The sequence below is a fragment of the Leiobunum rupestre genome, chromosome 2 (assembly GCF_980474605.1).
Source record: "Leiobunum rupestre chromosome 2, qqLeiRupe1.1.hap1, whole genome shotgun sequence".
In the NCBI taxonomy this organism is placed as follows: domain Eukaryota; kingdom Metazoa; phylum Arthropoda; class Arachnida; order Opiliones; family Sclerosomatidae; genus Leiobunum; species Leiobunum rupestre.
This window is the reverse complement of record NC_143385.1, coordinates 15338267-15357714: the sequence shown is the minus strand read 5'-3', so window position 1 is coordinate 15357714 and position 19448 is coordinate 15338267. Positions and strand designations below refer to the sequence as shown.

General features: G+C 40.6%; 1 protein-coding gene across 4 annotated transcripts in view; it reads left to right on the top strand.

Annotated features, from left to right (window-relative positions):
• Nmdar1 (glutamate ionotropic receptor NMDA type subunit 1) overlaps window positions 1-19448 on the top strand; it is a 190667-nt gene that overhangs the window by 155341 nt on the left and 15878 nt on the right. For all 4 annotated transcript variants that reach the window (XM_090165421.1, XM_090165420.1, XM_090165423.1 and 1 more), the window contains exons 11-17: window positions 990-1114; window positions 6271-6435; window positions 6511-6745; window positions 13957-14105; window positions 15599-15756; window positions 16876-17048; window positions 18321-18428. In XM_090165421.1, the coding sequence (XP_090021547.1) occupies window positions 990-1114; window positions 6271-6435; window positions 6511-6745; window positions 13957-14105; window positions 15599-15756; window positions 16876-17048; window positions 18321-18428 (1113 nt within the window). The remainder of the gene's footprint in view (window positions 1-989; window positions 1115-6270; window positions 6436-6510; window positions 6746-13956; window positions 14106-15598; window positions 15757-16875; window positions 17049-18320; window positions 18429-19448) is intronic.

Below are 19448 nucleotides of genomic sequence, written 5' to 3'. Positions count from 1 at the left end.
GCCCACTTATTGTACACTCTGTTTGAAAAGTCTTCGACAGCTGAAATTTTTGCCCTCTTTTTAATTCTGCTAGAAAACTATAATAGATGGCTCGATGAAACCAATTGCAACTTTTATTTATTTTCCAATATCTTTCGTTATTTATTGGTTTCGTCCGCCAAAAATTAATAGTTTGGCGGGAACCGTCAAAACTCATTTTTGACAACTGTTTAAATATTGGTTCTACGGCACTGACTCGCGCGTTTTTGAATTCACAATGGTCGATTCATATTTAGAAAGTGGAAAAATTATCTCTCTACAACCAACGGTTGAGAAGCTATCGCGTTTCCAAATTGTCGTCGAAGTTGCGTTATTTATAATCGCTTGATGCATTTTAGGTGTTTCCTAGTTTAGAGGTAAGTTTTGAAACGCTATAACTTCTCAACCGTTGGTTGTAGAGGGATAATTTTTCCACTTTCTAAATATGAATCGACCATTGTGAATTCAAAAACGCGCGAGTCAGTGCCGTAGAACCAATATTTAAACAGTTGTCAAAAATGAGTTTTGACGGTTCCCGCCAAACTATTAATTTTTGGCGGACGAAACCAATAAATAACGAAAGATATTGGAAAATAAATAAAAGTTGCAATTGGTTTCATCGAACTATCTATTATAGTTTTCTAGCAGAATTAAAAAGAGGGCAAAAATTTCAGCTGTCGAAGACTTTTCAAACAGAGTGTACGCTCCGTGTGAAACACTGTCTCATAAAAACTTGCAGAGGTTAACGGTAATAGTTAGTGTAGGGAGCTGTTGGCTCGCGTGGCATGAAGGGCTTGCAACCACCCTCCTACGCATTGTAACCCGGCTACCTGTTTAAAGGCATTAAAAGTCGCTAGCTGATTATTATTATTTCTATGGAAATGTGATACCGAGGCATACTTACGAGTAATTATGTTACATATGTTTATAGTACCCAAACTAGGACTAATCTTTGCGTTTGTGATGCGCAGGTGGCGCCTATAGCTACTGCTGTAGGGGATACTGTATGGATTTGCTCAGAGCTTTGTCTTCCGAGTTGAACTTCACCTACACACTGTACCAAGTGGAAGACGGCCAGTACGGAAGCCACGAATTCGTAAGTGACTACACCTCCTTTATTTTATGATTTTTCCTATATTTTCAATGGGTTCCTATAATTACTCTATTTTACTATTTTTCCTATATTTTCAATGGGTTCCTATAATTACTCTATTTTACTATTTTTCCTATATTTTCAATGGGTTCCTAAATTACTCTATTTTACTCTTTTTCCTATATTTTCAATGGGTTCCTATAATTACTCTATTTTACTATTTTTCCTATATTTTCAATGGGTTCCTATAATTACACTATTTTACTATTTTTCCTATATTTTCAATGGGTTCCTAAATTACTCTATTTTACTCTTTTTCCTATATTTTCAATGGGTTCCTATAATTACACTATTTTACTATTTTTCCTATATTTTCAATGGGTTCCTATAATTACTCTATTTTACTATTTTTCCTATATTTTAAATGGGTTCCTATAATTACTCTATTTTACTATTTTTAATATATTTTCAATGGGTTCCTATAATTACACTATTTTACTATTTTTCCTATATTTTCAATGGGTTGAATTTTTGAGGTTACACCTGTTGCAATTAGGTTTTTGATATCAAAGTCTACGAAGTTTGAAATAATTTTAGAAATCTTCGCTCGCTGAACCATTTATTAAACGAAATTCCCTTTAAAAACCATGGAGTTTCACTTGAAATCTATATTTTCCTGTACTTGTAGTGGAATTTATCCTATATTTTCTAGTAATTTTAATGGAATTTAGCCTATATTATCCAGTAATTTTAAAGGAATTTATCCTATATTATCCCGTAGTTTTAATGTAATTTATCATATATTATCCCGTAATTTTAATGGAATTTATCCAATATTATCCCGTAATTTTAAAGGAATTTATCCTATAATTTCCTGTATTGTTTTTGTAATTTATCCTATATTTTCCTGTAATTGTAATAGAATTTATCCTATATTATCCCGTAATTTTAATGGAATTTATCCTATATTATCCCGTAATTTTAAAGGAATTTATCCTATAATTTCCTGTATTGTTTTTGTAATTTATCCTATATTTTCCGGTAATTGTAATAGAATTTATCCTATATTATCCCGTAATTTTAATGGAATTTATCCTATATTATCCCGTAATTTTAAAGGAATTTATCCTATAATTTCCTGTATTGTTTTTGTAATTTATCCTATATTTTCCTGTAATTGTAATAGAATTTATCCTATATTATCCCGTAATTTTAATGGAATTTATCCCATATTATCCCGTAATTTTATGGGATTTAGCCTATATTATCCAATAATTTTAAAGGAATTTATCCTATATTATCCCGTAATTTTAATGTAATTTATCATATATTTTCCTGTAATTGTAATAGAATTTATCCTATATTATCCCGTAATTTTTTAAGGAATTTATCCTATAATTTCCTGTATTGTTTTTGCAATTTATCCTATATTTTCCTGTAATTGTAATAGAATTTATCCTATATTATCCCGTAATTTTAATGGAATTTATCCTATATTATCCCGTAATTTTAAAGGAATTTATCCTATAATTTCCTGTATTGTTTTTGTAATTTATCCTATATTTTCCTGTAATTGTAATAGAATTTATCCTATATTATCCCGTAATTTTAATGGAATTTATCCTATATTATCCCGTAATTTTAAAGGAATTTATCCTATAATTTCCTGTATTGTTTTTGTAATTTATCCTATATTTTCCTGTAATTGTAATAGAATTTATCCTATATTATCCCGTAATTTTAACGGAATTTATCCTATATTATCCCGTAATTTTAAAGGAATTTATCCTATAATTTCCTGTATTGTTTTTGTAATTTATCCTATATTTTCCTGTAATTGTAATAGAATTTATCCTATATTATCCCGTAATTTTAATGGAATTTATCCTATATTATCCCGTAATTTTAAAGGAATTTATCCTATAATTTCCTGTATTGTTTTTGTAATTTATCCTATATTTTCCTTTATTTTAATGGAATTTAACCTATATTTTCCTTTATTTTAATGGCATTTAACCTGTATTTTCCTTTATTTTGCCAAATATTTATCCTATAGTATATAAATCGACTACAAATATCCTCTTTTTCCTATAAGATTTATTTTTCCGTGATCACCCTGAATCCGGGTTGTAAAAGTGTATTGATCGCCCAATCGAGGAATCTCGTCCTATTTGCGTTTGCAATTCTGCAGATGACAGTTAGCCTACAAGCTTAAGAAGGCGCAACTTTCCAATAACTAAATAAATAAAGGAGCTTAAGCGACTTCTGCGAAACAAATTTAATTAAAGCAATGTTTGACTGTGGCTGCGGAATTAATGAAATACAGGAGTACACATGTACAATGTTTATCGTCGCACCCTTTCTCGCAAATCGCAAAAATAAATTAACGTACCACTTTTTGGTCAAAAAGTTTAAAAATACAATTGCATTCTACCTGTCCAAATTTGTATTTAACCTTTAGCACTAATAATAATAATAATAATAATAATAAAAATAATAATAATAATCAGCTAGGCTAATACCCAAGGCAACATAGAAATGGTTCCCAAATTTCTTTGGTTTATAATAGGCCTTTCTAAACTGGTTTAATTGAAGCTCAATCGTTACGAAATACGTAGAAGTTCAGTTCAGTTTATGCTTAAAAACAGGGTGCCTCGTCGAACTTACTCTTTATGTCCAGGGCTTTTCGTAGTAAAACGTCATCGATACGTCACTCGTGACGGAGCAGCAACATCAAAACAAGAAGACCAATGTTACTTTATAAAAAGGCCTATGATCTCGCAACAAAAATCTTTTTCAAGAACAAGCCGATTGTAAACTAATATAACGTAATATATCCTTACCTAACGAAGTCTAGCCTAAACTGACCTAACCCCTTTCCATCAAAACATGCTGAGGTTAACGTGGGGTGCCAGAGTGGTTAGCACTTTAACCCGAGTTTTTCAGCTTCTCCTTTCTAAAAAAACTTGTAGAGGTTAACGGTGAATAATTAGTGCAGGGAGCTGTTGACTGACGTGGCATAAATGGCTTGCCAACACCCTCCTACACGTTGTAACCCGGCCACCCGTTTAAGGCATTAAAACTCGCTAGCTCACTTGGGCCTAAGCTGGTGCCTTTGGCAATAAAATACGCGAAAAAGTAGATAAGTCCATAATTAAAAGGGATAATATAGCTAAATCCTAAACAAATTTGAAGAAATTTAAAAACTTACTAATAACTCGTACCGATAGGTCTTCGAGCAACGCGAAACTCGGATCAAATAGATCTTCGAGTAATAAACTAAATTAAAAATAAATAAAATAGCCAGAAATTCCAACGGTAGACCGGTTTCGTTCTATTTGGAACTCATCAGTACCGTGCGGGAAATCTGGCTGGCGACTATCAAATCGAAAAGAGAAACTAAGCCTAAACATTAAAAATTTCAAAACGCGTTGCGTATAGCAACGGAAAGCCGAAAAGGGGGGAGTGTGGTGGCCAAGCTGATTATAATTTCACATCACCTTACTTAAAGGCAACACCGAAAACCAGACCTAGCAACCGCGCTTTTAAATTCCTTGGAAACAGCTGACAGGACACACAGCGATCCTATAATTCCTTTATTTTACTAAAATTTGGAAATGGTCCCATTAAGTCCTATAATTAATTTTTCATCCTATATTTTTAGCATGTTTTGTACAAACGATAAAATTTTAAAAAGATTTACACAGTAACCAGAAATATATTTAATTTGGCATTTTTCTCGTAAAGTAATGAACTCTAGAAAAGTTAATTTAAGAAGGATCAGATTCGATAAGATTTGGAAATATCTTTATGGTATTGCTATAAAACTTGCGTATTTAAACTAATTTTGTCCTATAATTATCCCATAAAGTATTCATTTAGTCATATGATTATCATATAAAATATTAATTTAGTTAGAAAATTATCCTATCAAGTATTAATTTAGTCATATGATTATCCTATAAAGTATTAATTTAGTCATATGATTATCCTATAAAGTATTAATTTAGTCATATGATTATCCTATAAAATATTAATTTAGTTAGAAAATTATCCTATAAAGTATTAATTTAGTCATATGATTATCCTATAAAATATTAATTTAGCTAGAAAATTATCCTATAAAGTATTAATTTAGTCATATGATTATCCTATAAAATATTAATTTAGTTAGAAAATTATCCTATAAAGTATTAATTTAGTCATATGATTATCCTATAAAGTATTAATTTAGTCATATGATTATCCTATAAAATATTAATTTAGCTAGAAAATTATCCTATAAAGTATTAATTTAGTCATATGATTATCCTATAAAGTATTAATTTAGTTATGATTATCCTATAAAATATTAATTTAGTTAGAAAATTATCCTATAAAGTATTAATTTAGTTAAAAAATTATCCTATAAAGTATTAATTTAGTCAAATAATTATCCTATAAAATATTAATTTAGTTAGAAAATTATCCTATAAAGTATTAATTTAGTTAGAAAATTATCCTATAAAGTATTAATTTAGTCATATGATTATCCTATAAAATATTAATTTAGTTAGAAAATTATCCTATCAAGTATTAATTTAGTCATATGATTATCCTATAAAGTATTAATTTAGTCATATGATTATCCTATAAAGTATTAATTTAGTCATATGATTATCCTATAAAATATTAATTTAGTTAGAAAATTATCCTATAAAGTATTAATTTAGTCATATGATTATCCTATAAAGTATTAATTTAGTCATATGATTATCCTATAAAGTATTAATTTAGTCATATGATTATCCTATAAAGTATTAATTTAGTCATATGATTATCCTATAAAGTATTAATTTAGTCATATGATTATCCTATAAAGTATTAATTTAGTCATATGATTATCCTATAAAGTATTAATTTAGTCAAATAATTATCCTATAATTTAGAAATTTTTACACAATAATTCCTATATGTGTTTGAACACTATTGACTGGGGGCCATGCGCTGAAGTAAGCCACCGACCATGAAATTGGAACCCTGTACTCTAAGTTACTGTTTTCCGGCCAAAGAGTGTTTCTCCTTCAAAAAATATCCTTGTAGGCCTTCGCCGATGAATTGATTGGTTAGGTCTTGAAAGGAGAAACGGTAAATCATCTAATATCATGTTTGTTGAACAGGTCAACGGTTCGAAAGAGAAGTCCTGGACGGGCATGGTTGGGGAGCTCGTCAACAAGAGGGCGGACATGATCGTGGCTCCTCTGACAATAAATCCCGAACGTTCGACGGCCATTGAATTTTCCAAGCCATTTAAATACCAGGGTATCACGATCCTAGAAAAAACGGTCTGTGCTCTACTTCCTATCTTTCTCGTAGTGTCAAAGGTCGGGGGTCATGTTATTTTTGTTTTTCGCGCGCAGCAACCCCGTCACTCAACGCTAGCCTCATTTTTGCAACCATTCCACAAAACGCTTTGGATTCTGGTAATGGTCTCCGTCCATGTAGTGGCTCTGGCTCTCTATCTTCTCGACCGCTTCAGTCCCTTCGGCCGCTACAAACTGCCCAACAGCGACGCCACCGAAGAGGACGCACTCAATCTCTCCAGCGCCATTTGGTTTGCTTGGGGTGTTCTTCTCAACAGCGGAATCGGAGAAGGTACCACTCCTTTTGTTACCGCTTATTTTTTACTACAGCAGGGTACGCGACAACGAAATAATGTAAGCGTAGACTACAATTCGAAGAGCTTGGCTGCATTTAACAACTCTCAACGAAGTATCTGAAAAATTAATTTCGTTGAGACCGTTGCTAACGTGAAGTAGGGTCTTGTGGAACGTTTTTTACGCTTGTTTCCTGGTTTATCTCGGTTTATCACCAAACCAAGCGAGTGCTCTGCTTTATCCGTCATAACTACGACACGTTGCTTCGAGAATCGAGAGCCACATATCGTTTTGCAACCTTAGTGGCTTTAAGCGGTTATATGATCGTAGTCTTGCTGTCCCCAAACCACGTCTACCAGCCGCCATATCTCTTAGTTGCTATCACGTTTTACAAGGCGTCATCTTTCAGTTTAACAGTTTACCCCTAACCAGATTAATCTAACTTTCGTCGCGGGAAGTTTTATGTTTATCTTACGTGTTGCTTCAAATTGACGAGATAGTCTACTCATAATTAAAACACCGTCTTTAGGAGGAAATGTTTTAATTATTTATTATATATATATATAAGCAACCGGAACGATGCTAGGTGGCGCCACACGCTTCTGAGATAGCGCCAATGAACTAGCGTCTGCTATTATCAATTTAAAGAAATACAGATTACAGAGGGATACCTTCAACAACCTTTTGATTATGTATCCAAAAACTGTAAACAGCTGTTGAGCGAATTTTGCCTCTTTCGGGTGTGACGGTGCAATGGGAGCAAATTAAACCGTTCAACGGTTTTGGGCTTGAACCTATACAGAGATAGGCAAAAACTACATTTCCGAGCTCGCGCTCTTCTCTTTTAGTACAAGAGGGGGAGCCCGTGCTCGCGCTGTTCTCTTTTAGTACAAGAGGGGGAGCCTGCGCTCGCACTCTACTCTTTTAGTACAAGAGGGGGAGCCCGCGCTCGCACTCTACTCTTTTAGTACAAGAGGGGGAGCCCACGCTCGCGCTCTTCTCTTTTAGTACAAGAGGGGGAGCCCGTGCTCGCGCTGTTCTCTTTTAGTACAAGAGGGGGAGCCTGCGCTCGCACTCTACTCTTTTAGTACAAGAGGGGGAGCCCGCGCTCACACTCTACTCTTTTAGTACAAGAGGGGGAGCCCACGCTCGCGCTCTTCTCTTTTAGTATAAGAGGGGGAGCCCGTGCTCGCGCTGTTCTCTTTTAGTACAAGAGGGGGAGCCTGCGCTCGCACTCTACTCTTTTAGTACAAGAGGGGGAGCCCACGCTCGCGCTCTTCTCTTTTAGTATAAGAGGGGGAGCCCGTGCTCGCGCTGTTCTCTTTTAGTACAAGAGGGGGAGCCTGCGCTCGCACTCTACTCTTTTAGTACAAGAGGGGGAGCCCACGCTCGCGCTCTTCTCTTTTAGTATAAGAGGGGGAGCCCGTGCTCGCGCTGTTCTCTTTTAGTACAAGAGGGGGAGCCCGCGCTCGCACTCTACTCTTTTAGTACAAGAGGGGGAGCCCACGCTCGCGCTCTTCTCTTTTAGTATAAGAGGGGGAGCCCGTGCTCGCGCTCTTCTCTTTTAGTACAAGAGGGGGAGCCTGCGCTCGCACTCTACTCTTTTAGTACAAGAGGGGGAGCCCACGCTCGCGCTCTTCTCTTTTAGTATAAGAGGGGGAGCCCGTGCTCGCGCTGTTCTCTTTTAGTACAAGAGGGGGAGCCCGCGCTCGCACTCTACTCTTTTAGTACAAGAGGGGGAGCCCACGCTCGCGCTCTTCTCTTTTAGTATAAGAGGGGGAGCCCGTGCTCGCGCTGTTCTCTTTTAGTACAAGAGGGGGAGCCTGCGCTCGCACTCTACTCTTTTAGTACAAGAGGGGGAGCCCACGCTCGCGCTCTTCTCTTTTAGTATAAGAGGGGGAGCCCGTGCTCGCGCTGTTCTCTTTTAGTACAAGAGGGGGAGCCCGCGCTCGCACTCTACTCTTTTAGTACAAGAGGGGGAGCCCACGCTCGCGCTCTTCTCTTTTAGTATAAGAGGGGGAGCCCGTGCTCGCGCTCTTCTCTTTTAGTACAAGAGGGGGAGCCTGCGCTCGCACTCTACTCTTTTAGTACAAGAGGGGGAGCCCACGCTCGCGCTCTTCTCTTTTAGTATAAGAGGGGGAGCCCGTGCTCGCGCTGTTCTCTTTTAGTACAAGAGGGGGAGCCCGCGCTCGCACTCTACTCTTTTAGTACAAGAGGGGGAGCCCACGCTCGCGCTCTTCTCTTTTAGTATAAGAGGGGGAGCCCGCGCTCGCACTCTACTCTTTTAGTACAAGAGGGGGAGCCCACGCTCGCGCTCTTCTCTTTTAGTATAAGAGGGGGAGCCCGTGCTCGCGCTGTTCTCTTTTAGTACAAGAGGGGGAGCCCACGCTCGCGCTCTTCTCTTTTAGTATAAGAGGGGGAGCCCGTGCTCGCGCTGTTCTCTTTTAGTACAAGAGGGGGAGCCCGCGCTCGCACTCTACTCTTTTAGTACAAGAGGGGGAGCCCACGCTCGCGCTCTTCTCTTTTAGTATAAGAGGGGGAGCCCGCGCTCGCACTCTACTCTTTTAGTACAAGAGGGGGAGCCCACGCTCGCGCTCTTCTCTTTTAGTATAAGAGGGGGAGCCCGTGCTCGCGCTGTTCTCTTTTAGTACAAGAGGGGGAGCCCGCGCTCGCACTCTACTCTTTTAGTACAAGAGGGGGAGCCCACGCTCGCACTCTACTCTTTTAGTACAAGAGGGGGAGCCCACGCTCGCGCTCTTCTCTTTTAGTATAAGAGGGGGAGCCCGTGCTCGCGCTGTTCTCTTTTAGTACAAGAGGGGGAGCCCGCGCTCGCACTCTACTCTTTTAGTACAAGAGGGGGAGCCCACGCTCGCGCTCTTCTCTTTTAGTATAAGAGGGGGAGCCCGCGCTCGCACTCTACTCTTTTAGTACAAGAGGGGGAGCCCACGCTCGCGCTCTTCTCTTTTAGTATAAGAGGGGGAGCCCGTGCTCGCGCTGTTCTCTTTTAGTACAAGAGGGGGAGCCCGCGCTCGCACTCTACTCTTTTAGTACAAGAGGGGGAGCCCACGCTCGCGCTCTTCTCTTTTAGTATAAGAGGGGGAGCCCGCGCTCGCACTCTACTCTTTTAGTACAAGAGGGGGAGCCCACGCTCGCGCTCTTCTCTTTTAGTACAAGAGGGGGAGCCCGTGCTCGCGCTGTTCTCTTTTAGTACAAGAGGGGGAGCCCGCGCTCGCACTCTACTCTTTTAGTACAAGAGGGGGAGCCCACGCTCGCGCTCTTCTCTTTTAGTATAAGAGGGGGAGCCCGCGCTCGCACTCTACTCTTTTAGTACAAGAGGGGGAGCCCACGCTCGCGCTCTTCTCTTTTAGTATAAGAGGGGGAGCCCGTGCTCGCGCTGTTCTCTTTTAGTACAAGAGGGGGAGCCCACGCTCGCGCTCTTCTCTTTTAGTATAAGAGGGGGAGCCCGTGCTCGCGCTGTTCTCTTTTAGTACAAGAGGGGGAGCCCGCGCTCGCACTCTACTCTTTTAGTACAAGAGGGGGAGCCCACGCTCGCGCTCTTCTCTTTTAGTATAAGAGGGGGAGCCCGCGCTCGCACTCTACTCTTTTAGTACAAGAGGGGGAGCCCACGCTCGCGCTCTTCTCTTTTAGTATAAGAGGGGGAGCCCGTGCTCGCGCTGTTCTCTTTTAGTACAAGAGGGGGAGCCCACGCTCGCGCTCTTCTCTTTTAGTATAAGAGGGGGAGCCCGTGCTCGCGCTGTTCTCTTTTAGTACAAGAGGGGGAGCCTGCGCTCGCACTCTACTCTTTTAGTACAAGAGGGGGAGCCCACGCTCGCGCTCTTCTCTTTTAGTATAAGAGGGGGAGCCCGTGCTCGCGCTGTTCTCTTTTAGTACAAGAGGGGGAGCCCGCGCTCGCACTCTACTCTTTTAGTACAAGAGGGGGAGCCCACGCTCGCGCTCTTCTCTTTTAGTATAAGAGGGGGAGCCCGTGCTCGCGCTCTTCTCTTTTAGTACAAGAGGGGGAGCCTGCGCTCGCACTCTACTCTTTTAGTACAAGAGGGGGAGCCCACGCTCGCGCTCTTCTCTTTTAGTATAAGAGGGGGAGCCCGTGCTCGCGCTGTTCTCTTTTAGTACAAGAGGGGGAGCCCGCGCTCGCACTCTACTCTTTTAGTACAAGAGGGGGAGCCCACGCTCGCGCTCTTCTCTTTTAGTATAAGAGGGGGAGCCCGTGCTCGCGCTGTTCTCTTTTAGTACAAGAGGGGGAGCCTGCGCTCGCACTCTACTCTTTTAGTACAAGAGGGGGAGCCCACGCTCGCGCTCTTCTCTTTTAGTATAAGAGGGGGAGCCCGTGCTCGCGCTGTTCTCTTTTAGTACAAGAGGGGGAGCCCGCGCTCGCACTCTACTCTTTTAGTACAAGAGGGGGAGCCCACGCTCGCGCTCTTCTCTTTTAGTATAAGAGGGGGAGCCCGTGCTCGCGCTCTTCTCTTTTAGTACAAGAGGGGGAGCCTGCGCTCGCACTCTACTCTTTTAGTACAAGAGGGGGAGCCCACGCTCGCGCTCTTCTCTTTTAGTATAAGAGGGGGAGCCCGTGCTCGCGCTGTTCTCTTTTAGTACAAGAGGGGGAGCCCGCGCTCGCACTCTACTCTTTTAGTACAAGAGGGGGAGCCCACGCTCGCGCTCTTCTCTTTTAGTATAAGAGGGGGAGCCCGCGCTCGCACTCTACTCTTTTAGTACAAGAGGGGGAGCCCACGCTCGCGCTCTTCTCTTTTAGTATAAGAGGGGGAGCCCGTGCTCGCGCTGTTCTCTTTTAGTACAAGAGGGGGAGCCCACGCTCGCGCTCTTCTCTTTTAGTATAAGAGGGGGAGCCCGTGCTCGCGCTGTTCTCTTTTAGTACAAGAGGGGGAGCCCGCGCTCGCACTCTACTCTTTTAGTACAAGAGGGGGAGCCCACGCTCGCGCTCTTCTCTTTTAGTATAAGAGGGGGAGCCCGCGCTCGCACTCTACTCTTTTAGTACAAGAGGGGGAGCCCACGCTCGCGCTCTTCTCTTTTAGTATAAGAGGGGGAGCCCGTGCTCGCGCTGTTCTCTTTTAGTACAAGAGGGGGAGCCCACGCTCGCGCTCTTCTCTTTTAGTATAAGAGGGGGAGCCCGTGCTCGCGCTGTTCTCTTTTAGTACAAGAGGGGGAGCCTGCGCTCGCACTCTACTCTTTTAGTACAAGAGGGGGAGCCCGCGCTCGCACTCTACTCTTTTAGTACAAGAGGGGGAGCCCACGCTCGCGCTCTTCTCTTTTAGTATAAGAGGGGGAGCCCGTGCTCGCGCTGTTCTCTTTTAGTACAAGAGGGGGAGCCTGCGCTCGCACTCTACTCTTTTAGTAAAAGAGGGGGAGCCCGCGCTCGCACTCTACTCTTTTAGTACAAGAGGGGGAGCCCACGCTCGCGCTCTTCTCTTTTAGTATAAGAGGGGGAGCCCGTGCTCGCGCTGTTCTCTTTTAGTACAAGAGGGGGTGCCCACGCTCGCACTCTTCTCTTTTTTCCTGAAGAGTCGAGCTCGCGCCCAAAAATAGCTCTCGGACACTTTAGAGCCCGCCAATCTCTGGACCTATGGTCTTCAAGTTGCATTTTATTTTAGCTAGCCATTACTGTTAGATGGAAATTTGGTTTCATTGGTAAATCAAGGTAAATAATCCAGTAGTTATACCGGAAAGTTGGTTAGAAGTAGAACTTCTATGACCCATTAAGGTGAAAACGTGTAACATTAACAAATTTTAACAGTAAAAGTTCAATATTAAAATTATATTAACAGTACTAAAAAGTTCAATATTTATATTTTATTAACAGTATTAAAAAGTTCAATATTTTTTTTAAATTTCCAGACTATAGTTATAAAATACCCACTCAAAAATTATTTAGGGTTATTTTGACTGTAGAATCAGAATTTTTCTATTCTTAAAAACACTCATTATGAAATTTCTTTTCGAAATACAGTCTATGTGTTTCTACGAGTTTGAAAATTAATCACCAATAAAAGTGCTTGTGTCACAAACACGTTGTGGAGAAAATATTTCTACAGCGTGTTTGTGACTCCGCTTGGCGCGAAAATGTGTGGCTCGTGACTTTTGAATCAGAACTAGTCAAAATCACTAATGTATTTGCAAATGGTTCCTAAACATTCTCCGATAGATAGCAAAAATAATATAAACCTCCTTCCCTATATTTGAAACAAATGCCTCGATAAATGCGTCGATAGCGTTTACCCATTCCGGTCGGAACTTTAAAAAAAATCTCCATATTTACCGTGGTAACAAACCAAAATAATAATAATCAGCTAGGCTAATACCCAAGGCCAGGGGCGTAGGAACCAGGGGGGGGGCAAGGGGGGCAATTCCCCCCCTAGAATTTTGCTGGGAGAGGCAACTAATGTTATTGCCCCCTCCAACTTTTTGGTCAGTTGAAATCTTTAAAAGGCTCAAATTCTCATTTTAAAAGCATATAAAGCTTGTAGAACCTCAACTGTGTTTAAATTTCAGTCTTTTCCCGCCAATTTACATAGTAGTAAAATGTACACGTGCATTCGGAGAAGCTACACTCCTTTAAAAATTCCAAACCATTCCCCAGACCCCTTTTGGTTTCTCTTTGCCCCCTCCAACTTCTAGAACGTTCCTACGCCCTTGCCCAAGGCACCACCTTAGCCCTAAGTCATCTAGCGACTTTTAATGCCTTTAAACAGGTAGCCGGGTTACAATGCGTAGGAGGGTGGTTGCAAGCCCTTCATCATTCATGCCCCGCGAGCCAACAGCTCCCTGCACTAACTATTACCGTTAACATCTACAATTTTTTATGGAAAGGGGAACTCGGGGAAAAACCCCTTTAAGCAGTAGGGAGAGAACTTGCAGAAGGAGTGGTTCCGAGTAAAGTTTACACCCACCCAAACAAGCTGGGATCGAACCCGGCTCCTCTTGCTGCGAGGAGAAAGAGCTCACCACTCCGCCTCCCCACTTAGACAGCGCCCTAATTCGACCGATGGAGTCGATTTTTTCCGAGGTCACGCGATGGAAGTGGGTTATCGCATCGATACAAACCCTTTAATCGGAAAGCTCTCAGAATTCAAATCTAGAGTACGGAGTGTTATCTTATTTTTTGGTCATAGGTTTACGATTTGCATATTTACAAAGAATGGTCAGAATTTATTAATGATTTATCTTACTTTTAACTAGGAACACCCAGAAGTTTCAGCGCTCGAGTTCTGGGAATGGTTTGGGCTGGATTCGCCATGATAGTCGTGGCGTCCTACACCGCCAACTTGGCCGCTTTCCTCGTCTTGGATCGGCCCGAAATGTCCCTGACCGGAATTAACGACGCTAGGGTCAGCTACAATTTTGTTTCTATACAAATTGCAATGTCATAAGACACCGCTTTATTGGTATAGCTTGTGCACACTATTAGTTTTACTGTTATTACACTTAATTACAGAAACTATAGCTGCTTGAAAAAAATCAGTCTAAATAACTGTTATTTGCTTATTTCTGGCACTCCTAAATCATAGGCCGTCGTTTGCTATTCAGTTCTATTAGAGTCAGACTCAGTCTCACTCATACGAATAATATTAGGTGTTTTAGTTTGTTTATTACACTGATTTTATTTCAAGCAGTTTCTGTAATTAAGTGTAATAATTGAAAAACTAATAGTGTAGGATGCCAAAAGCGGACGGACATCTTAGTGGAGGAAGGAAAATTGATCCAGTATGGACCAATTTGAGAAATAGATTAGGATACGAAAAAGCAGAAAAACTTGTTAAGATAAACAGGTATCTTAATACTCAAAATACTGAAAAATGAATATTGATTAGTATTTAGTCATTACTGACACAATTTAGGATAGTTCCATAGACTAAACTGTATTGTTTTCACCAATAAAAAGCTCTTTTTTGGCTAAGTATAGAAACGTTTTTTAGTGATTTTTTTAAAACAAAGAGTTTTTGAAAAGTCCGGATTTTTTCATGGATTTTTCAACGTGGATTAAACTAGATTAATCCACGTGGATAAAACCGGACTGGTAACCACCGTGCCAACCCTGAAGCACGGTCAGCGTATCTCGAATCACTTTTACATTTAGACACCCATTAACAAAAAAATTGATTGAATAACCAATAAAACCCTAATTTTTGCTTTCATTTCAAAGAACTAAGAGCAAGGGATTTCAAACTGCAAATCGCTTGCTTACAATATTGGCTTCTGATTTGCTAAAGACTCGCGCATGCATCGCGAAAACCGGAAAGGTAACATTTTAAAGGAAGTAGTCGAAACCCCCCTTTTTTGTCCCCTTCTTTCACTGGCTTATGTGAGCCAAACCAAAATCGTCTACCGAAGGCTAGAGTGTCATATCCAGGAAGCGTTAGCTTCTATAATTAATCCAAGGTTAAAGCAAGTGTCGGCTCGAAGTCAAGTAGCTCTTTTTTCAACAGATGTCGCTAGCGCCGACATCAAAACAAGACAGTTAAGATACATTTTTACCCAAAAGGCGCGTTAATTGGATCGTTTGTAAATTGGTCAATAACATAAATTAACGTAATTTTAAACAATATTTTTACGTGAGATATATAATTTAGATTAAAGTCTACTAAATAGAGTATAAGCTGTCTAACTAAAATACTCTACAATGGCTCTCTAGCGACGTTATCATTTCGCTATTTTGAATCTTCCTTTGCCATAAATAGATGGCACCACGCTCTCTAGTAAAGTCGCGTTTTTGGAAGAATCGGATAGAGTCATGGCCATCTCTAGTAACAGGGGCCTTTTCAGTTTATGATATTCATATCTTTGGAAGTGTTAAATTTATCGTGTGTTTCCATATTTCCAGCTTCGAAACCCGATGGAAAATTTCACGTATGCCACTGTGAAAGGCAGCGCCGTTGATATGTACTTCCGGCGCCAGGTGGAGCTCTCCAACATGTACCGGACCATGGAAGGAAAGAATTACGAGAACACCGAAGAAGCCATCGAAGCCGTCAAAGAAGAGTAAGTTGACCAGCCTTGTTCGCAATTATCTGAAAAAATACAAGCTTACAATAAAACATTTTGTAGTTATAATCTGAGAAATCACTTTCGTACGAAATTATAAAGTAAAAAAATGTATAAGGTAAATCAGAAGTTAGATAAAGTTATTCTGAAAATAGTGTTGCAACCCTGTTGGACCGTGACACTCTATTAGGGCTCCATTTGAAAATGTTCGGATTTTTTGCCCCTTTGCATACGCCAATGCGTTACTTCAAGCGTTCCTCCATGCAAATCCATCTCGCGGTCTACAGTGCCGTATTTCCGCCTAAGCCAACCTAGGCCGTGGCCTAGGAGCCCATCCTTGGAAGGGGCCCTCCAGTGACCATAATTACTGTATTCGAAGGCATAAATCTATAATATCAATAGTAATTTATATTGGAGAAATACCTAGGTAGAAGATTTTGTTTTAAAATTACCAAAATTTCTGCCTGGCAGTTTACGGACGAGCCTTTAATCGCAATGTTTCATAATTATCGCATATTTAGTCGACGATTGTTAAGAGCTTTTATTTAGTAATATAACCGTAGAGCTCAGACTTCTACGCTGAATCAGGGTAATTCAGGCACAGTATAGTTCCAGGGATAAGAGTAAATGCAGCGCGTGAAAAGGGGGCCCAGACTACTTATCTGCCTATGGGCCCTGGCGGTCTACGGTACGATCCTTACCCGTAAAAAAATCAGATCAGACCGGTATTTCACTGTTTCCCTGAAACATACGTCTTCCGATTCGATTTAAGTACACGCTGGTGTGCCGCGAGAAAACTGCATCATGATGCCAGAGATCGTGCTAGTCGCTGCGCTTATAGAGATATGAAACTCTCACGAAAACGCGTCAAGAAAAATTCAAGCATCAGGGCCGACAATCGGCCGGGAGAAAACCCATTTTTCGCTTATGGCATCGTAATAGCTTTCTCCCAGACGTTGAGGGGCGCCACCGCCGGCAAAAAATAGAGGGTCGCTGGGAGTATTGGGAGTTTCATATCTCTATAAGCGCAGGATCTCTGATGATGCCCTCGTCTCAACAAATACATTCTCCCTACAGTAGAAAGAAATACATTCTTGATTACGTGTTTTGTTTCAGTCGTTTGAATGCATTTATCTGGGACTCTTCCCGCTTGGAATACGAAGCCGCGCAAGACTGCGACCTGAAAACAGCGGGTGAACCCTTCGGACGATCCGGGTACGGAATAGGCCTGCAGAAGAACAGCTTTTGGGCGGATGACGTGACCTTGGCTCTTTTGAAAATGCACGAGAGTACGTATCAACAGTGGCGTAGCTAAGAACTCAGAGCCCCCCCCCATTCCGCAAAAATCTCTATGATGCCCCCTTTTTAATTTTTTTATGGTTAGCACCCCCCCCCCCCCCCGAAACTCTAGGCACCGCGGGCCCTGAGGACCATCAGCTACGTCACTGCGTATCAACTTAACGCTCCTTATTTCGAATTTCAGAAGGGGCTGTTCACAAATTACGTAATGCAAAAATACCTCTCGTGTAACAAAATTTTGGTAATACTAATATCCCATAAATTACCTACGAAATTTGTAATAGCACCATAAACCTTAAAATTATTACATTTATTTCAAAATTAAGCGAAATTATTTATTGTATAAGAAAACAAGTATTAAAGCAAGTGACGGCTCTATTATTGCCACCTGTATTATGAAAAGGCCTCTGTTATTAGAGATGGCCATGAATCTATCCGATTCATCGAAAAACGCGACTTCACTGGAGAGCGTGATGCCACCTATTTATGGCAAAGGAAAAAAAAATTAAAAATAGCCTAATGATAACGTCGTCCGAGAGCCTTTCTAAAGTATTATAGCTAAACAACTTATAACTACTTTTTGATTTCGATGCTAGCGACATATATTGAAAAAAAGCTGCCACTTGCTTTAAATAGGAAGTGTACCTTAAAGGGAATATAACCTCAAAGAATTCTTTATGGAAGAGTCCCAGTGGCGTCATCAGGATTTCAAAACTAGTGGCGCTTAAGCCATAAGCACTGGTCAAGGGCGCCCCATTGTGTGATATGGGGGAGGGGGGGGGGGGCTCCCAAAGAGGTTGGTAAAGTTGAAACATTGAGGCCGACTAGGAAAAATGAAATTTTTGATGACCATTTTCAAGTTTGAAGAAACTTTTCGCCAAGTAATATGGAAAAATTCTGAATTTTAGGAGGCGCTTTTCTGAAATTTCAGGTGGCTCAAGCGCCGCCTAAAACAACCTAGCGACGCCACTGTGGAACACCCCTAACAATTTGAACAAGAATTCTCTAACTAACACCAGAAATATCTAAAGCCATATAATGGAGGAGCCAATATTGGAAGTTTTGGTGTTCCAAACCTGTGGCTCTGTTCCCTTTAAAATAGTTGATAATTTAGGTTCTGGTATGGAATGATGATATGTGACGTAACATTTCCACTTCCCCTGTAACACTCAGTAACGCCCTCTTCCCTTTCGGCATTGCGTAATTTGTGAGCAGCCCCAAAGATCGAGTTAAGTGATTAACAACTCTTTTGGTGTGTATAGAGGGTGATATGGAAGATCTGGACAACAAATGGATTCTGCAAGGTGGAAACAAATGCAACAGTAAACACGAAAAGTTTCCAGCTACGCTTGGACTCAAAAACATGGCAGGTAAACATAAGTCGAAAGCCTCGTCAGTTCATTCCGTATTATTGTGGCGCCATCTACGGCCGTTGGATCCAAAAATCTATACTATCAGGAGTTCATCATTTATTTTACGTTAAATGCAAATGCGTTACGTATTGTAGCCGTCGAAACCATAGAGTAACCTACTCGCGTAGAATGGTAGACCATATGGAAGCGCGTGGAACATTTTTCCTAACGGGCCAACATGTTTTCGAGGCGTGAATAAATATATTTCGAAGAGTTACTTTTTTATGCAGATATTGTACATTAAACTTAGGCCACCTTGGTTATTTCACGCCTCGAAAAAAGACATTGAGTACGAAAGGTGTTAACAAGTTTCGCTGATAGCCTTCCACTCTAATTGAGTGGGTTATTCTAAAGTTGGAAAGTTCCAGTGAAGCTATGATTTGTGAAAAATCCAGCTTCTACCATGGCAAATACAACACTAAATGAATGCGGGAAAGCTTACGGCAACCAATGACAATTAAGGTGAATAATAAGATAAACCCAAAAAAATAGAGTCGAAGCATTTTATCAGTGATTTTTAAATTTAACCTACTAACCAAAGAACAATAACAAAAACGAAACCATTCGGTTGCAACCAGGGCAGGACATAACGCACGTGTTAAGGCATTTTATTACTTGAAAAAAATCTCTTGATTCCTAAATAAAATGGAAAGTTGTGGCAAGTGGCAGCTCGACGTGAAGTAGCTCTTTTTTCAAAAGATGTCGCCAGCATCGAAATCAAAAAGGTGGTAGTTATAGGTACCCCTCGCGTTGATTAGATCCTCAATAACATAAATTACAGCAATTATAAACAATATTTTTACACGGGATATAATATTTAGGTTAAAGTCCACTGAATAGAGTATAAGTTGTCTAACTATAATAATCTACAATGGCTCTCTGACGACGTTATCATTTGGCTATATTTAATTTTAGCTTCCTTTGCCATTTATAGATGGCACCACGCTCTCCAGTAAAGTCGCGTTTTTCGAAGAATCG